Raw genomic sequence first — 18,741 nt, forward strand, 5'->3', positions numbered from 1 at the left:
GACAACTATTAGGTTTGTGGACTGCTTATTCAGAAGTTAGGGAAGAGAGAATGAGTCCAGTAAATCCCATATGAATCTACAGGTATACTACCTATAGCACTAAAATGGAGTGTGTATCACTGACACCAGATTGGAAAATCTTTGTTTGTCCAAAAGCATAGCTCATAGCTCATAGCTAGTTTGAGAGTATGATTTTCTCTCTCTTTCAGCTCCCACAGGGACACCCAGACCACTAAAACATTCCTCAGTAGTAACAGTGCAGAGTAACTGGCTCCAATTCAGTGGGTTTGGACATTGGAGTGGGATACAATAACCAGGCTCGTTCCAAAATGCAATCTCAGAGTTGAAATACCACACACCAGAACAAAGTGTTCATACCAGGTTTATTAGGGCAGTGAGGGATCTGCCAGATAGGATGAGTCAAACATGCCTAAAGTGTTAAGAGGTAGCTTTAAACAGTTGTTCTCCTTCTTAAGGAAACTGGGGGATTAAAAATCAAATCAGTTGTGTTATTCCTTCTATAAGAAACTGATCTAGTTGGGAAACACTGGGAAACATGTTTGGATGACTAGCCGGCTGCAGAAGGACTTGTTCATCCATTCTGCTAAAACTCCAGCTGTGAGAAAGCAGCATTTGCTGGTGAGCATGTCACTCCAAGACTTGCCATATTTCCATGTTTTTATGAGTACTACATTCGAATTTTCTGGATGCTGGTTATACATCACAGAGTTCGTAGCATCTACTTCATCAGGAGTGCTAGTTTTTATTTTCTTTTTGATTTTTTCTTTTGTTTTTCCTTCTCAGCCAAAGTCCCTGATGTACTTTCCCAGGTCTTCTCTTCCAATGCAGTGCTGCCAAGCACCTCAGCACCAAACTACCATGTGCAGTCTTCAAGCGTTCTCTTCCATGCTCAAAACCTGCACAACATATATAAAAATTAACCATTTTTATCACTGTAGAAACATATTCCCAACATATTCAAAATACAGATGCAGCTTTATTGTCCATGCTACAACTCAGCTCACTACACCTCATTTCAGCCTATTTCACTACTTCATTATCTCATCAGACTTATTTCCTATGCCATTGGTCTGCAATGGTTTCCAAACTGCCTACCAGCATTTCAGCAACTAAGGCAAATAAGTGATGATGAAGTGAAAGAAGAGAGCTGGCAAAAAATTCCTCAAGAAAAAACTGCCAGGCAACATGTTACAGCAGAATTCAAACAATACAGTTTTGAAATGCATGTGAAATAAATTATACCTAAATGTTAAGGAATAAAGAGGCACAACAACACACATAATGAATTGTGTATGCTCCAGGTTGCTGGAACAAAGCTGGTAAGTCCTACTTTAGAAGGAGGCCAGCACCAGTCACAGCGTGCTACACACATCCAGTGTGGGAAGCATGGCACAAATCTGGCAGTTCTATCAGGCTCTGGCATTGAGAGGCAGCTGTCAGGCAGCACACAGAGGGAAAGGTGGAGTCTCTGGGTGCTGACAGCCATCTCATGTGCCAGCTGTTGCAGTTGTCTCCTCCTTTGCCATGTTTGAGGCAAATGAACCACCACTAAATTTGACAGACTTGTCCATAGAGTAACACAAAGATAGACCTTCCAAAGGCAAAGAGGGAGTTGTGAGATAGAGCCTTTCTGCAACCACGTCTGGTCTGTTGTGTATCATTCTGCTCACTCATGTTTCAGAAAGATATCTTCAAATTAGAAGAGGAGCAGAGAAGGCTGAAAAGAACAGTGAGGGTATGGATAGCCTGATTTTTGTGAGGAGGCCAGGTGAGCTATGCTTGGTCAGCCAGGCAGAGAGAGAAAATACTGCTCTCTACAAATACAGTGAGGAAAAAGCTCAACAGCCAGAAGCTGTTGATTATTTTTGTTAAAAAGTAGTGTTGGCACAAATGAGTTATCAGTCCATAAGGAACTTTAGCTGAAAATCGGAAGTTTCCAAATCATTAGGATAAAGATGTTTAGGGACAGTTTTTCAAAGGGGGAATTGGGGAGGGACAAGGATGAGACGAAGCCGTATGAATGTTTTTAAGACAAAGCTCAGTAAATGAAAAACAGAGATTATTACATGAGGTAATGTCTGCAGTAGCTGTGAGTGGGATTTAATGATTCAGGTGGTCCCTTCCATCCCATGTTGTTAAGAGCCCACAGCCAACATTATTCTGTACCCATAGCCAACAGAAAAAAAAGAGTGGTTCTCATTTCTTCTAATACAAATGTTTTAAAAAGAGCAAAGCAATCAAAATCATGAGGACTGTGAAAATACCTACCATGAGCCAGAGATAATTTAGCAAGCCCAGCAGCACTTGTGTAAGATTGATGCTAGACAGGAATCCAATACAGATGTAAAAGCTACTTTCAACAGAGGATATTGATTTACAGGAAGTGACAGCTTTCTGCATAGCAGTGGTGTGAACTTACTACAGCTGCAATTTGATAGGTAATTTCAAAAGAAAAGCTGTATAAAATGCATTTGCAAATGCATCTTTTAAAATAGGCAAAAGGATATTTTTGAGAGTCAATATAAGAGCAAGATATCTCTACATACATTGCTCACTTTTAATGATGTTAAAAGCAGCACATGCAAAGGTATCAGAAGCTCAGCCAGGATAACGACAGTGACAACAAAGGCAGGATTTACTTGGTGAATGAAAGATATCTTACCATTATTGGAAAAATCAGGATTGTTTGAACAGCAAATGGGAAAAGCAGGTGAGTATGGATGAGCATAAACAATTTTCCTAGACAGTAAGAGTCTACCAGGTGTCTGAGTTACAAAAAAACAATCAGTAGCAAAGAGTTACTGATCAAAGGCAAGTGCATAAAAAGCCAGCAAAAGCCAAAAAGATGAATAAAACCATTGAAGCAAAGTGTATTAGAAAAATATAACTCAAAAGATGAGCAGTATGAAAATGTCTTAATTTCAGTACTTGCAAATGGGCTGTTGCAGTGTTTGATCCCTATGTAGACATCTTATCAGCCATGCTGTAAAATGAAGTTATTGTATTTTCACTAAAACCTAAGAACTTAATTTCCTCAGAAGTCCTGAGCGAGTCCTTGTGCTGCTGCCCTGTGAAGGTGCCTAGCAGAATGCCTAGGCCTTTACCCCATGGATAACTTCAGTCAGAAAACACAATATCTGGCCCCCTAGATGGCTGTGATTTTCCTCCTGCCATGGTAACACTGGGGATCTGCTTTGGGCTGACCACATGAACAGCACAGGGAGGACTACCATTCAGAAGTTCCTTCTCAGTGGCACACCTAAACTGTGTAGGAAAACGGCACTTTCTACCAATGCCATCTTACTTATTCCTCCTTCAGGTCTTCCAACAGCCAAGCCTCTTTCTCTCCGTCGCATCTGTAGCCATCTGTGCTGAGTCCCTCAGACTGCCACTCTGATTGAAAAATTGAAAAATTTTTGTCTCTTAGATGATCTATTCCTCAATGCAAATTTAAATCTCTCTAATAGAGCTCATAAAAAATAAGGAGAGGAGTAAGAGCTGAGCAGTCACTCTGCAATGTCCCTTGAAGGGGCAAGGACCGTAAGGAGAATACATGAAGAAAGCCAGCAAATCATGGCTTAGGAAAAGGACCACCAAGGTGAAGAAAGACCAAGATCAGCCTCCACCTTTGTACAGAGCAGATTGCCTTGCCTTGCTTCAAGCAATCCATTAGAAAAAATAAACCTTAATTCTGAGATACTGAGTGTTGCCTGTTCTGGGTACACACAGAAATTTCTCTTTCAGATACCAAAACCAGAATTTTCAAAATTGCTGAAGTGGTTTAGGAGCATGTATGGACTAGAACCCCACAGTAACTTATGATTCCAACTCACCTATGCACCACTTCAAAACAAATCTTTATTGCAAATAATTAACCTGATCTTCAAGGTAAATAAGAATTCAGTTGTCCAGCTGGAAAACATACATGATCTAGCCTTGAAGGATTCAATGATGAATCACAAGAAGAGCACTGATTTTGTAGAGTGGAGCTCTGGTTATTTAAATTGACAGAACAGAAATCTAAAATATATTATACTTTATTTTGAATGGTGACATTAAATATCATTTTTGAATATCATATTTTGAAGAAAATAAAGTCCTTATTAATTAAGTATTTTTAAAATTTACTTGGGTTGCTAAATGAATCACTGGAAACCTGGAATTTAGAATTTGAATACCTTTTGATTCCACTTGAACTGAATGACCTCTTCATTTTTCCCAGAAACTGTACTTTAACAATATTTTCATCTGTAGGGCACTATTTACTTTTAAAAATTGTTGCAGAATTAAGATTATTTTGCAGACTCAGGACTCCCTCTAGTGTCCTTACAGACAGACACTGTGGGAATCTCGTTCATGGACTGTTGAGAGTTTCATGTTTGTTTTTGATGACTACAGAGCATACATCAACAATTTCTTATTTACGTCTCAGATGCATAAACGTGCTCACTATGTTAACTATTCACTCAGAAGATCCAAGCTAAATCTTTGTCATCGGCTGTAGGGTAAACTTAAAATTACAATTGAAATGTGTCATTTTAATGAAATAAATGTTCATTTACCACTGCTTTGCCCAAATGCTGTCAATTTCTTCTATATAGTTGGAGATCTTTATGTTATTAGCATATGAAGTGTCTTGACTGATTGTAGCCAGTGTTTGGTCTTTTCCTCTGAGTTATCAATACATCTCTTCTGAGTGTTACTCACGCTCTACAGGGATTTCACTAAAACTTAACCCCACCCTGAAAAGTCTGATACAAGATTTTTGAAAACATGTGGATAGTTCTGGCTTTTGAAATTTGTTAAAAGTATATAGGAACCCTATATACAGCAGCAATTTTTAAAGAGGATTGTCTGAAAAGTGAATAGAAACTAAGTTCTTAAGTTGTTTCTGGTACAGAATGAAATTCTTTTTTTGTTTCTAAAACCTTTATTCAACCAAATTCAATAGAAAACAAAAACAAAAACAAAAACAAAAAACCTGATGCATAGAGCATTCCAGAGCTCAGTAATATCATGCATTTTGCTTTGTCACGTGTCAGTAAGCATATCTTCATTATTAATAGGAAAGAGTCTGTTAACCAGCTGGACAATTTTTCACATTTTCACTGAATTACTCAGAACAGGTCAAGACTGCTAGGTATTCAACTGGCTTAGAGGAATAATCCTACAGAGGATAAAGAAAGAACAGAAAACAGAACATTTTACAGACTGGAATTCTGTCTGTCTGACCACATAACCAGCATTTTTGTTTAGGGAACAAGTCCTGCCATGCTTTGAGGACACAAGAAATCCTTGAGTAATAAATGACAAGGATGATTTTAAAAAAACAACAAAAGCCACAACAAACTGAACAAAAAACAAATCTCCTTGGAAATCAAAGAAAAATTCAGCTTTACATTTCTTAAAAAATCTAACTCTTGCTGAAAGCAAGTTGGACTCAGATTTGGGAATTTCTGGATGATTGTGAAACTGTAGCATAAAGATATAGACTACTTAGACTCCTGTCAAAATGTGATCTATCTTCTCTTGTCAGAAGTCTATTCACATTGGTTTTGCATGACCATAAAGACACTTATCTGAATCACAGCATCACAGGAGAGTGGAAATTGGAAGGCATCTCTGGAGATTACCTTATCAAATTATTCTTCTTAATTGAGGGTTGCAGCAGGTTGTTCAGAGCTGTGTCCTGTCAAATTTTAAATATCAACAAGGACAGAGCCTCTCCGCGCAATCTGTTCCAGCACTTGACCACCCTCAGTGTGAGAAAGTTTTCTGTGTTTAAATGGAATTCCCAGTATTTTGGTTTGTTCACAATGCCTCATCCTTTCTCTGGATATTGGCTCTCTCTTCCGCAGACACTCCCATTATTTGTTTATACTCATCGATGAGATTCCCTCTGAGCCCTCTCTTCCCCAGGCTGAATAACACAGCCTTGACAGTCACTTCTCACATGTCACGGTAGATTGCCTTTCTTTGACTGAGAAGCAATTTCAAAATGTGCATAGTAAAAATATTTTACTTAAGGAAAACACTCAGTGACTGCTGAGTTACTCACTATAATTACAAATAAAATATTGACTGATTACATCTTTTTGGCTATATGAGTGTAGCTGCCAGGTAGAATAGATTTTAAGATTTACATACCTTAAAATAAACATAAGATAACATACTGCATCCTACAACATGAATCACAAAGTGTTTAAAAATAATGTCGTTCTACACTTCCGTATATACGAGATACTCCCATTTGCCTGCCTCCTGTCTTTTAACCAGATATCTTTCTCAACTCTACCTTTCTTCTAACATGGTTGGAGAAAGAAAATATTCCTAATTGAGGATACGTTGAGTTGTACTTGTGCAACACACGGTCAGTGCAAAGGCAATTTTTTCCAACGCTTTCCCTCAGCAGCAAAGTTTCACTGCCACCTGAAGGTCTGCTTTTTCAGTCTCAGATTTATATGGCAAGTTATTCCATACTGAGTCATTTCTTTGCCCCTCTTGTTCACATCCTAGATTCTCCTGATACTTTTCTACAACTCCTTCTCTAGGTTTGCATAAGCCTCCTTAGAGTGCTGACCTGAAGAGAATGAAGTTTATCAGGTCTCTGCCTTTGAGATCCTGAAAAAAGCTGTTGAGCAGTATCGGAGTGAAGATCACTCCCTGTGATTCAGCGCTAGACATGGCTCTTCACACTACGTACATTATTTCAAAACTATGAAGACAGCAAAGCTTGCCAAAAGTTGCTAAGGAAAATCTAAATGATTTTCTAAATAGGCTAAATGATGGTTACAAACCTCAAAGGAAGAGAAGAACCAGACAGCTGACCCAGAAAAGATTCTTATTCCATCACAATTTTTTTTAATTTCTGCTGCTATCAAATATTATCCACGTTACTTATTCTGCTTATTTAGTGTAAATTTACAGCTCTAGAATTCCAGTTCCATGTGTAAGGGGAGTAACAAGTTAAAAAAATAACTGACCTGTTGAGACACATTAAGAAGCGTCTGCCAGTTGATCATATCAGAGAAAATTTTATGACTGCAAGGCAAATCTTGGCATGGATAATGTATGTGACTGAGGGTATGTCTGCATATTTGAACTATGATGAGTGGTTCATGCATGAGTAGTTCAAGCATGCTCTTAAAAAAAAAAACACAAAAAAACCTTGTGCTTTCAAGTACGGAGACTGATAAGACAAAAAAGCAGAAATCCCTTTGTTTAGTTTAGGTTCTGTACAGGTTATAGACCACCTCACTGTGTGCTCCTAATATTTCCTCTATCTACTACATATTTATTCTAAAAGAAAACATGTTTTACATCCTCATGCAAAGTACTTTTTGTGCAAGAATTATCACTATAGATACAGACTGTATTTGGTTAAAAAAATAATCAAGAAAGTAATAGATAAAAAGACATTTTATTTTACAACTATAAACAGCAATGGTATTTAAAAGTCAGAAGTAGAACATATGTAGAGTACTGAAACCTCCTTCTACTCTCTAAAGAGAATTTAAAGGCACTACAATGTGCTGTTTACTTTCTGTTGTATGTCCATTCCAGAATCCTATTGGGCAAAGAAAGTGATGAGCACCAGTCTTACGAGCAGCAGCTGAGGGAACTGGTATTGTTTAGCTTGGAGGGGACTTATGGAAAACCATATTGCTCTCTACAACTACCTGAAACGAGGTTTGGCAACCTGGGGATTGGCCTTTTTTCACAGATAACTTGTGATAGGACTACAGGTAACAGTCTGAAGCTGCACCAGCGGTGGTTCAGGTTGGATATTAGGAAAAATCTCTTTTCGGAAAGAGCGGTAACATATTGGAGCAAGCTGCCCAGGGAAGCGGAGGAGTCACCGTCCCTGGAGATGTTCAGGGAACGTGTAGATGTGACACTGAGGGACACAGTTTGTGGGCATGATGGTGACGGGTTGACTTGATCTTAGAGGTCTTTTCCAACCTTAACTATTCTGTCATTTACGTCTGCAGACAACATCGCATTCGGGAGTGCAGACCGCCCTGTGGCTTCTTCCAGCTGGAGTGACACGGCGATACAGCAGGCTGTGAAAACGGTGAGCAGCTGCCGAAGGCGGGAAAACCTGCGTGGTGCCTCTGTGCGCGCTCAGCCGGGGCAGCCCAGGCCCAGCCGAGGGCCGGGCACGAAGGACGGGAAGGCTTGCGATGTGTCCCAGGCACGAGCTGGGGAAGAAAACTACCGAAATAAATGTCAGGGCGCCTCTCGCTCCGAAACACGGCCCATTTCGGAACACGCGGCGTACGGCCCGGCTCTCCGACTCGGCAGCTCCGGCCCCGGCCACAGCCACCGAGAAGGCCGGGCCGGGCTATGCCGGCGCGGAGCCGCCCCCCTCACGCCGCTGCGAGCGGGGAGGCGGGACGGGGGGAAGCGGCGATCGCTGAGGGGAGGGCGGGGAGCTCCGCGGCGGGACCCCGGCTCCCCAAGGCCTCGCCCCCCTCTTGGGCGGCGGCATGGCGGGCAGGCTCCGCGCCCCGCTGTTAGCAGTGCTGGCGCTGCTGCTGGCCGCCGACCGGGCGGCTCTCGCAGGTAGGGCTGCCGCCATGGCGGGCGCCGCGGGGCTCCGGGCGGGCGGATGGGGGAGGGCGGCCCTCGCGGGGTTGCCCCGCCGGGGTCGGGAAGCGGAGTGTGAGGTCGGAGCTGCGGGTGAACTGTGCGTGTGCCCCCAGCGCTGCTCTGGGAGGCCTGGAACAAGAACGTGAAAAAAAAATTATTATTTTTTTAAAACAGTTGTGAGCGTGACTGTAATTATATGGCATGAACAGAGCCCGAAGGCACGTGCAATGTCCTGTGATTCCTTCTCGTCTTGGTTTACCTGCCAACGAGCAGTCCCTGTGGTCGGTAGGTCGGGCACCTGGTTTTGGCAGCCATCTGAGCTTATGATGTCTGGCTTCCAAACCTGCCAGGGGCTGCTGCTCTGTTGCTGGTGCGTGTGCTGCTCTGCTGGAGCTGGCACCGGCATAGCCAGATGCTTACTTTTGATGTTTGTCGATATCTTCATGTGAGCTGTGAGTACAGCATTGAGGACTGGTCATCCAGTTTTTTTATTTAAATATCTGTGCTTAATAATTGGCTAGTAAGCATTGAAGTGTCTTTTTTAGCGTGCTCTCTAATCCCACATGACATGAGCTCTTCTGGGTAAAAGGTCTGCACGCACATGGTAGGGGGAATATTGCTTATAGGAATGTCTCTTAAATGTCATGAGTATCCAGGAGATCTGATTGTCACAGGAATTTCTGTAGTGATGTAGCATTGTCAGAAATGTCATGATCTGAGAGTTTTGTCATTTACTGTGCTGGCAGTAATGTGAGGTCAGCTAGTACAGTTTTGCAAACAATGCTATGGAAGTTGACAGACCACTTCATGCCTGCTGCTACAGTAGTGTCTTGAATTCCAGGCTTTGCAAGGCACAGCCACAGCTGGAAGAGGCATTTCCAAATTGCAGGGTAGGGCGTCAAACGCAGCCTGCTGCTTGTGCTAATCTAGGTGCAGCATTATGGAATGCTTCAGCTAAGCTCTCTTCATGCTGAGTTCTGACAGCCAATGTAGTTTGGCATCTGTACCCGATCAGCATGTTAAAATCCAGCACTTGTCTCCTATTGTAGTTGCTGTTTATAGCCATGAGAGACAGATCCCGGTCCCACACATCTTAGATTGGAGTGGAAAACCTGCAGAAGTCTGAAACAAAAAACCAGCACTAACAACTTCTTTTAAATGGTGAACTGAAATTAGGTGTTAAGTAGTTTGCACAACTCTTTGATGTATTTGATGATGGAACCAAAACTTAATATTACCTATGGTTTTTGATACCCAGTGCATTAACTATAGGACTATCGTTATCTGGAAATCTGGTGTGTAAAGCATATGTGGATGTAGCACAAGAATGCGTATCACTGTGTGCATTGTAATCTGTTAGAGACTTACAGGTACTTAGCTTTTGATTTGCCCACATAATCTCACTGTAAATCTAGCAGTGAGAAAGCGTGAACCAACAGTGAGAATTCACTTCCAAATGAGGGCTATCTTACCTGTAAATGGCATTCCTAGCAAATCTGGCAGTTGTTTAATGTGTCCATTCTTCCTGTACTCCTTTGTGTGCTGTTGATGGCATCTGCTACTGGCTTCAATAAGAATTAGAAATGTAAGTAGTTTTGGTTGTGTTCACTCCTTGTCATTTTGCTGCTTTGCATCTTCTGTTGTCATTATCAAAACTTAGCTAATCGAACTCCTGTTATGTGAAGTATCAGAAGGGTGCAGTGAAGAGTGTAACTTTAGTTCAGACTCTGTGATCTGTGAAGAGACATTTCCAACATACCCCAGTGTAGTACAGCATTCCTAATTGTCAGAATGTCTTTTACTTTCAGGTCTTGAGGAGGTGTGTCATCCAAAGTGCAGTTTGATATTTTGTTTTTCTCTGATGAATTTTTACAGAAGATGACTTCCCTACTGCTTCTAGAGTATATGATTCTTGCATACTATTCAAATGGAGCAGAAGACAAACATTTTAATAATGAAATGTGTTTGTATTTCTTAGACATAGTACCACCAATGTATTTAGGAAACCTTGCTAAGGAGAAAAAGAAGGAAAGGATATCTGTGTGGAATTTAGTCATTGGGGATATTTGGAAGAAATGCACCTGAATTCTGAGAGACTGCAACTTAGATGCTCACTGTCCTTTTAGAACACAGATTTTAACCAGCTTTCCAACAGAGATTTGTAAGCAAACTGTAATGCTGGGATATTCGGTGGTTCTGATGGTGTTTATCAATCTCACCAGTTAAATGTTATCTATGATGCAGCTAGAACTAAATTAAAAGTACAATATTTTAAATATGGTTCCATCCAGCTGCAAGATAAAATGAAGAAGACATTAGTGTATTTTAAATTGTGAAAATACATTTTCTGCTGTTTATTATTATTATTTTTTTCTTTCCAGATTATTATTGGTAATTGCACTTTTTCATCTCCCTGCTAGAGGAGAAGCACTGAGATTCACTGTAGAAAACAGGGCTGTTATCAGCATGAGGTTACACCTGCACAAAGGTATTGCTCGTTTCATCAAGCCCTTGACTTTCTGGTTAGTTCTTTTAAGTCTACCAGTTCAGTCTATCCTAATGGACCAGAACCCAGAGTTTTTTAAAGTGAAGCCAGGTTTCAATCCGGAATGTCAGAAAAATCAGCTACCAAACTGATTCTTCTTCACTGCTATTCAGAAGGAAAAAGCTAATGTGAGACTATTTTAAGAAAGTAATTGCTGTCAGATATTGTTTTTTTCCAACTTCTCGTTTGTACAAGTTTTGAATAACTTGAGCTGAATGTTTTTATTTCTAGAATATATTGCTCATGAGAACTCATGAAACCTATGTCTTGTTATAATGGCAATTTCACAGAATCACAGAATCATAGGGATTGGAACGAGATCTCTGGAGATCATCTAGTCCAACACCCTGCTTAAGCAGATTCACTATAGTAAGTTGCACAGAAAAGTGTCCTGTTGGGTTTTGAATACCTCCAGAGAAGGATGCTCCACAGTCAACCCTGGGCAGCCTGTTCCAGTGCTCTGTCGTCCTCACTGTGAAGAAGTTCTTTTGCACATTTGTGCAGCACTTCCTATGCTTCAGTTTGTGGCCATTTCCCCTTGTCCTTTCACCAGGCACTGCTGAAAAGAGGCTGGCCTTTTCTCTTTACCTCCTGCACCTTAGGTATTTATAGACATTGATTAGATCCCTTCTGAGTCTTCTTTTCTCAAGGCTGAACAGACCCAGGTCACTCAGTCTTTCCTCATAAGGGAGATGCTCCAGGCCATTTATCTTCTTTACGGCTTTGCACTGGACCCTCTCTAGAAGTTCCCTGTCTTCTTTGAACTGAGGAGCCCAGAACTGTGCATAAAGCTCCAGATGTGGGCTCACCAGGATCAGGGCTTTTACTATTTGTATTATGTCTTGAAAAAACAGTAGTTTTAATCACTGGTATACTATAGAGTGTTGTTGATGATCTTTCCAAAAGTTCAAAAAGACATGTTACTCATATAAAAATATTCTGCCTGAAAAAATTACTTTTCAGTTAGGACACTTTTATATAACAAACATTTCATTTCATCATATTTCCACAGCATTTATATCCCACCACTCAGATGTTTACTTCAGGGGGTTTTGTTTAAATGATTCACTTTCAAATAATTATAAAATCCCGATAGAGACCAGTATCTCTTTCTCTGACCTGTTTTTATATACTTCAATATTAGGGTTCTCCTGTAGTCACAGTGGTTTAAATGCATGCGTGGCAGCCTCGGATTGAAAGGAAACAGCTGGAACAGATAATTGCAGCATGTGAAGGAGTTGGTTTGGCTCAGTTCTAGTTCCAGCTTCAGGGAAAATATGGTCAAGCTAAAAAAAAAAAAAAAAAAAAAAAAAGGAAGTAAACTGTATTTGTGGACATTAAAGAATTCACTTCAGAGAAGACTGATATCTCTTCTTGTACCTTTATTAAAGTCTTGGATGTGGATGAAAAGCTCTGTTATCTCAAAGCATCTAGAGAAGTTGCTTGTTTCTGGGTCGGCTTTAGGCATATTTATAGCACAGAACATGTGCAGTAGTTGCAGAAATATTCTTTAGTCCCTCATTCTGTCCTTTTTTTTTTTTTTTTTTTTTTTCAGGGTGAGCAGCTGTAAAAAGCTTCTTGTGTGAGGTACATTTAATTTCTCTGGATTCCTCAGAACTTGTTAATGTCTCCACTTTTTTTGTGCAGTCAAAATGAACAAGACTTTTAAAAGTTATTAATATCATGATGATTTATTTGTATTTGGTATTAAAAGACTGAACACTTGTTTCCATCACTCAGATCCTCAGGTCCCAGGGGAGAGTCTACTTATTATGTTCACATCTGAAGTTGCATGCTGTTTTTCCTGTAGCTTATAAGAAAAGAGTTGGAACCTACGCATTGTACAACTAACAGTTCAAACTGTTTCTAGATGATTAGGAATTTATCACCTCTTGTCATTAAAATTTGCAATTCCATACCAGGAGGAAGGAAAAGAAAAAGAGCTGCAAGACATATACGTCATGCACTCCTGTGCTCTGTTGCGTGCATGCTGCAGCTGTCCACACTGTTGCTCTCCTTTGCTAATTCTCTGGGTTGTTCCAGTAATTTCATCTTAGTTACAACAGAAGCACTTTGGATTCTAAAGGGATCTTTCATTATTTACCACATTTGCATAATTGGGGGCTACTAGCTTTACTTTCATGAATGCTGAAATTCTACCTTATAGAAACCTTTATGTTGAAATACCACATCTTCTCTGTCTCTCACTGAAGTGCCCTGAAGTATGTGGAAGTTCAGAAGAAGTGTGTTGATATGGAGAAGTGTTTGTTTGCTTTTCGAATGGAGGGTTGAAGGCAGGAAGGATGCAGTTACACTGCTTCAGTGTCTCAGCAGCCCCTAAGTGAACTCTTGTGGAATGTGCTTCATAGTCTCCCTTTAGTATGGAAAGGTCACTGAAACAAAAGAGGCAAAGGAAAATACTGCCATTCTGAAAGATCAATATTTATCTGAGCCACCTCTGCTGGCCCATTTCTGTCTCATTTACCTTTCTGTGAATGAGCTGCAGGGAACTAGTCTTTCTTTAAGGTGCAATCTCAGCTGGACAGGAAGAAGCCTTCATCATGACTTGGAGAGGTGTCATAGATCTACTGAAAGCACTGAAGGCAATAGCTGACCAGGCACAACTAATGAATATTCCTGTTGTGCTTTGTCTTGAGTCTCCTGCTTGGACAAATGCACTCTGTTTTAGCTTTCTGTTTTTCACAGAGAAAGATACACAATTTCATTTTCTTGAAGGGTTGTTGTATAGTTGCAAGTGTCACCAGAGGGATCTGTTAGAGCATCTACCAAGAGAGGACCTTTTCTGTGTTTGGAGCTCCTTGTTACCTTTGTAGCATGTGACAAAATTAGATGATAAAGTAGCAGGTTCAAAAACAGTGAAAAGTGGTTTTTATTTTACCCCTTCTATAGAATCTATTAGGAATAGAATGAATACAAAAACCTTACTGAGTTAAGGTCCAAGCCTAAGCCTGTTCGTAAAACTTTCTTTAGGAAGAGTGTGGAATGGATCCTAGGAAGGAAACGGTTGAGATATGCAGAGCTTTCGCTGTTTCTTGTCAACACAGGTGAATAAAGAAGTTGATCAGATACGATGTTTGCATCAAACTACTTCAGTTAATTACAGTGAATGGAATTGCCATTCCAATATCAGTTCTTCCTTATGCACTGCTGAGAAAACGTGCTTTAGTCTGAAATGAAAAATATTGGCAAAAATGTGGAAAAATAATGCTTTTTTTCAATTAAATTTTTAATCTTGATTTTCTTCTTGGATTTACGTGTGTAGCTTATGATAGCTGTGTAGCAAGTTTGAGGCTGGTTTCTTTTTCATGCATTTCTGGGTTGTTTTTTTTTTTGTTTGTTTTGTTTTTTGCATATTGAGTAGAGAAGCTAAGAGGTAAACAATTGAAAGTGTTCAGTTATTTTTTTAACAGCAAAGGAAAAGGATGCTGGATGAAAAGTTAAAATGCTAACCTAATGCTTCCACTAGATAACAGAGTGATTTCTTTGCTCTGTTATTCTGAAGGCTACTTCTTTCTCACCTGGTTTCTTGTGTTTACTTCTAAGAAAGCTGTTGTGGGCAGAGGTGATCAGGAATATTTAGAAAAATTACTTCAAACTTTTCAAGATTTGAAATTTACAGGTAAGTGCAATTTGTTATGATGAAAATATTAGAAAGGACTTATAGCCTGAGTGTGGTGTTTCTAATCAGTGTTGGAAGTGGGCTCTAGTGGAGAAGGAAAAGAGTTAAGGAATGCAAATTAACTGGTAAATCAGATCTTTAAATGGATGACCACGTTTTCTGGCTTTATGTATTTATGTTGATAGAAGCCAGCATTTCCTGGCAAGACTGCAGGAACAGCATAAAGCTGCACAAGGCTGCAGTGGAGGAGGTTCAGACCTGGACATTGGAAGAAATGTTTTGTAGGAAGGGTGGTCAAACACAACAGTAGGCTTCCTGGGGAGAAGGTTGGTGCCCTATGCCTGTCACTGTTTATGAGGCATTTGGGTAATGCCTCTTGGGAAATAAGATTTGGATAACAATGTGCTTTAACTTCTGGTTAGCCTTGGAGTTGTCAGGCAGTTGGACGTGATGAACTTTGTAGCCCCAACCTGTTCTGTTCATTTCTACTCTATGTATAAATGTGCACAAAGACAAAATTATAATTGACCTAGATCTTATTCTTGTCTCCTTCCACCCATCTTTTTCCTTTGGGGCATAGATTGACATTGTAAAATTGATCGTCTACTCAGGAAATCCAAAGGAATTGTTCACTCTGTGATATGTTAAACTCACATATTCCATTATCAAGGGAGCAAATGTCCCCTTTTCTAACATGGTGGCATGACAGTTAAAATCTGGTTTCAGCCAGAAATCATTCTAAAATCATCCTGAAAGAGTCAGCTTTAGAGGAACTTGATTCCTGTGTTGTAATAACATGCTGCTTATTTTGATGAGTACTGAAGCAGAAAGCATGCCAAAGCGCAGTAGGTGGTTTTGGCACAAGATCTCATTTAGTACTGGATCACTGCCTGATACTGAGTTTCTTATCCTACCTTCAGTGGTGGATTGTGACTCTGATGTGTTCTGTGGGAGGCAAAAACTTATGTTAACTTATGTTTGTTTTTTGTTTTATAGGAAAACCACTTAAAACACCAAACCGTTTCCCAGTGGCACACTGAAAAATGTTGTCTCTCTGCAACTTCATTTCTGGTTATTTTAAATTGCATTTAGTAACGGATAAGTTTGTCTTTCTGCTCAATTTCTTCTCCTGACACCCAGTATTTTTTTCATCCAGCATACTTGAGTCTAATGAAAATTTGATGTCTTGAGAAGTTAATTTCAAGTTCCAACCATGGTCATTAGTTTTGATACAGAAATTCCTAGATGAAATCTGTGGGCTGTATTAGAGTAATCATAATGAAACTTTCATGATGATAAAGTCCACAAAAGCTTTGGATTTTACTTGTTAATTTCTGATGAACCTCACTGATAAAATTGTAGTGAATCTTTTTCTTTCCCCATCCATAGGAGTGCTAAAATATAAGTAGAAACAAAGTGAACCTCAGTAGGGTGAGTGGCAGCATCTCAGGGTGGATCCTTCTTGTACTCATTCTATTATATTTCCATTCTAATGTTACTGCAGTAGCTGAAGGAAATTAATCAATTTTTGATTAACACAAATTGTTTCAGAAAGCTAGGGTATACTTCCTATGACATTCAGGAAGACAGTATCTGAATGCTTCATTTGCTGAGATAGACATCTGAGGACTTCTCTCCCTTACCTGTGTCATTGACTCCAAAGCACAGCAGGATACCATCAACGACCTACATTTCGTCTGTAGGAAGAGTAACATACCTAGCCATTACTACAATATGTGTTCTCCGTAATGTAACACTTATGAACACTTAAGCTATTTTCTGTCTCATCAGTGAGAGGTTCTCATTTATACTGTATGTGGTTCTGTATCCTAGTACTATTTTTTAATCTATTTTCTTTATTAACCTCAAAATAGCAACATTTCTATATAAAAAAACAGCCTTTGTTTTATGCTGTATGGATTTTGTGGAATACCTGCTAGGTTTACTAGAGCTATTTGATGAAAGCTTTTTTTTTTTTTTTTTTTTTTTAATTTAGAACCATTTTTTTTACACACAGTAGTGACTCTTCCTTTGCAAGAAGTGTGTGTACCTCAATAATGTAAAAATCCCTCTGTTTCTATGGGTACTGAATATAACATACTATTACGTTGTTTTTGGCTCTGGGGTTTGCAGAAATCTTGTTCTTAAGAAAGCCACTAAAATCTTCTTCTATAGCAAAATTTTAGAATACTAATGTTAGCAATTCTTTCATCAAACAACTGATTAATGAGGCCTCTGGTTTGATAGTCTGAAACTTACAGAATTGAGTCTGGAATCTGAGTTGAAGTTGCATGTTTTTTCTAAGAGTCACTAAAGTGTTATCAAATTCAGTGGGATGGGAGTTAATGTGGAAACAGAAACGATTTCAGCTAAGATGTTCTCTGCAGTTATGCTTAAATTTAAAAAGGTCTGTGTTAAAACGAGAAAGCTGTCTTACATGAGGCTGAAAGATGCAAACTAAATATATAACTACTGGCATTTTAAAGTGATTGTGTCCTAGTGCTGCTGAAGACATCATAGGCCCTCACAGATCTAATGTGTAAATGGGCAGGCCTGAAAAAAATCAGGTCAAAGGTCAGCTATCAAAGTTATTACTAGATATAGTATATCTATATATATATAGATATTTTTGTGTATATATCAAGAACAAAAATCCTGTATAGAATCTACATATCCACTTAATTAAGTTAAGTGGTTAATAAATAAGAGGTGGTTAATAAAAAGCACTCGGAAAGAGCATGACTGTGGCAGAGAAGCTAAACAGTATGATGTTTACTGTTAACTAGGAAGATTCTCAAGCTGAAATCCCTTTTTATTTTTGTGAGGAAAGAGAGATTGTTAGCAGAAGAGTTCTACAGAGTTTGTCTTGCAATTTGTGCTGCTCAGTATAGTAATAGAGAAGGTGGTAAAGGCAGAGAGCAGTTGAATGAAGAAGTTTGCTGTTGTTACAGTTGTTTTCTCCTTCAGAGAGTAAAGAACTGAAGGAGATGTGTACAAAACTGAGCTATTGGGCTACAGGGCATCAGGGTTGGTTGATGGTTGCATAAAGGAACCAACAGAATAGGTAGGACTCTTGAGCCTGGAAAAGTAAGAGACAAGAAAATGTGAAAGAATATGTTTCTGCAGGGTGCCAGAGACCTGCAAGTCTTCTTACCCAAGATGACATAGGAGGTCTCTGGCAGAGATGTAGGAGAACTTATTATAGATGAATATGCTTACATGTACCCAAAGAGAAACTAGATAAGTACTTCAGAGAGAAATACTTTGACAATTCAAAAACAGCCCAACTGTGGTAAGCTCCAGAGAAGACTGAAATCAAAAAGAATTGCAGAGTAGGAGTGTATTTGAAGGAAGTTGTTAAATATACTTGTGCATTCTTATGATATTGTTTGACTACAATTGGAGATAGCCAATGGGCTATGTTCATTTCTTGTCCAAACTGATACGGCCACTGAGCTCTTATCCAATGACAGGATGAATTTGATATCTAAGATATATTTCTGTTCATGTTGTGATTTAGCCAGTTGGCAGCAGTGTCTGCTCTCTTCCCTCCCTCCAACTGGGATGCAGAAGAGAATCAGAAAAAAAAGAAGTAGAACCCATGGGTTGAGATAAAGACAGTTTAATAAGACTGAATTAGAAGAGATGATAATAATAATAAAGAATATACAGAACAAGTGAGGCACAGTGTATTTTCTCTATTTGCTCACCACCCACTGACCAGCACCCAGACAGTCCTCAAGCAGAGATTTCTCACCCTAGCTAACTCCCCTCACTTTTATAGTTCAGCATGGCACCATATAGTGTGGAATATCCCTTTTGCCAGTGTAGATCATCTCTCCTAGTTCTGTCCTCTTTGAACTCGCTGTTCACCCACAGACCCCTTGCTGGCAGGACAGTATGAGAATCTGAAACTTTTGGCGCTGTGCAGTGCTGCTCAGCA

General features: G+C 39.6%; 1 protein-coding gene across 1 annotated transcript in view; it reads left to right on the top strand.

Annotated features, from left to right (window-relative positions):
* The first annotated feature begins 8,247 nt into the window (after positions 1-8,247).
* Positions 8,248-18,741, top strand: part of LOC122182198 (chondroitin sulfate proteoglycan 4-like) — a 38,432-nt gene continuing 27,938 nt past the window's right edge. The window contains 4 exon segments of the mRNA XM_042875289.1: positions 8,248-8,324; positions 8,326-8,407; positions 8,410-8,491; positions 8,494-8,586. Coding sequence (XP_042731223.1) covers positions 8,248-8,324; positions 8,326-8,407; positions 8,410-8,491; positions 8,494-8,586 — 334 coding nt within the window.

Source organism: Lagopus leucura, unplaced genomic scaffold (genome assembly GCF_019238085.1).
Source record: "Lagopus leucura isolate 7727_CA_CO unplaced genomic scaffold, USGS_WTPT01 Super-Scaffold_100014, whole genome shotgun sequence".
Lineage (NCBI taxonomy): Eukaryota > Metazoa > Chordata > Aves > Galliformes > Phasianidae > Lagopus > Lagopus leucura.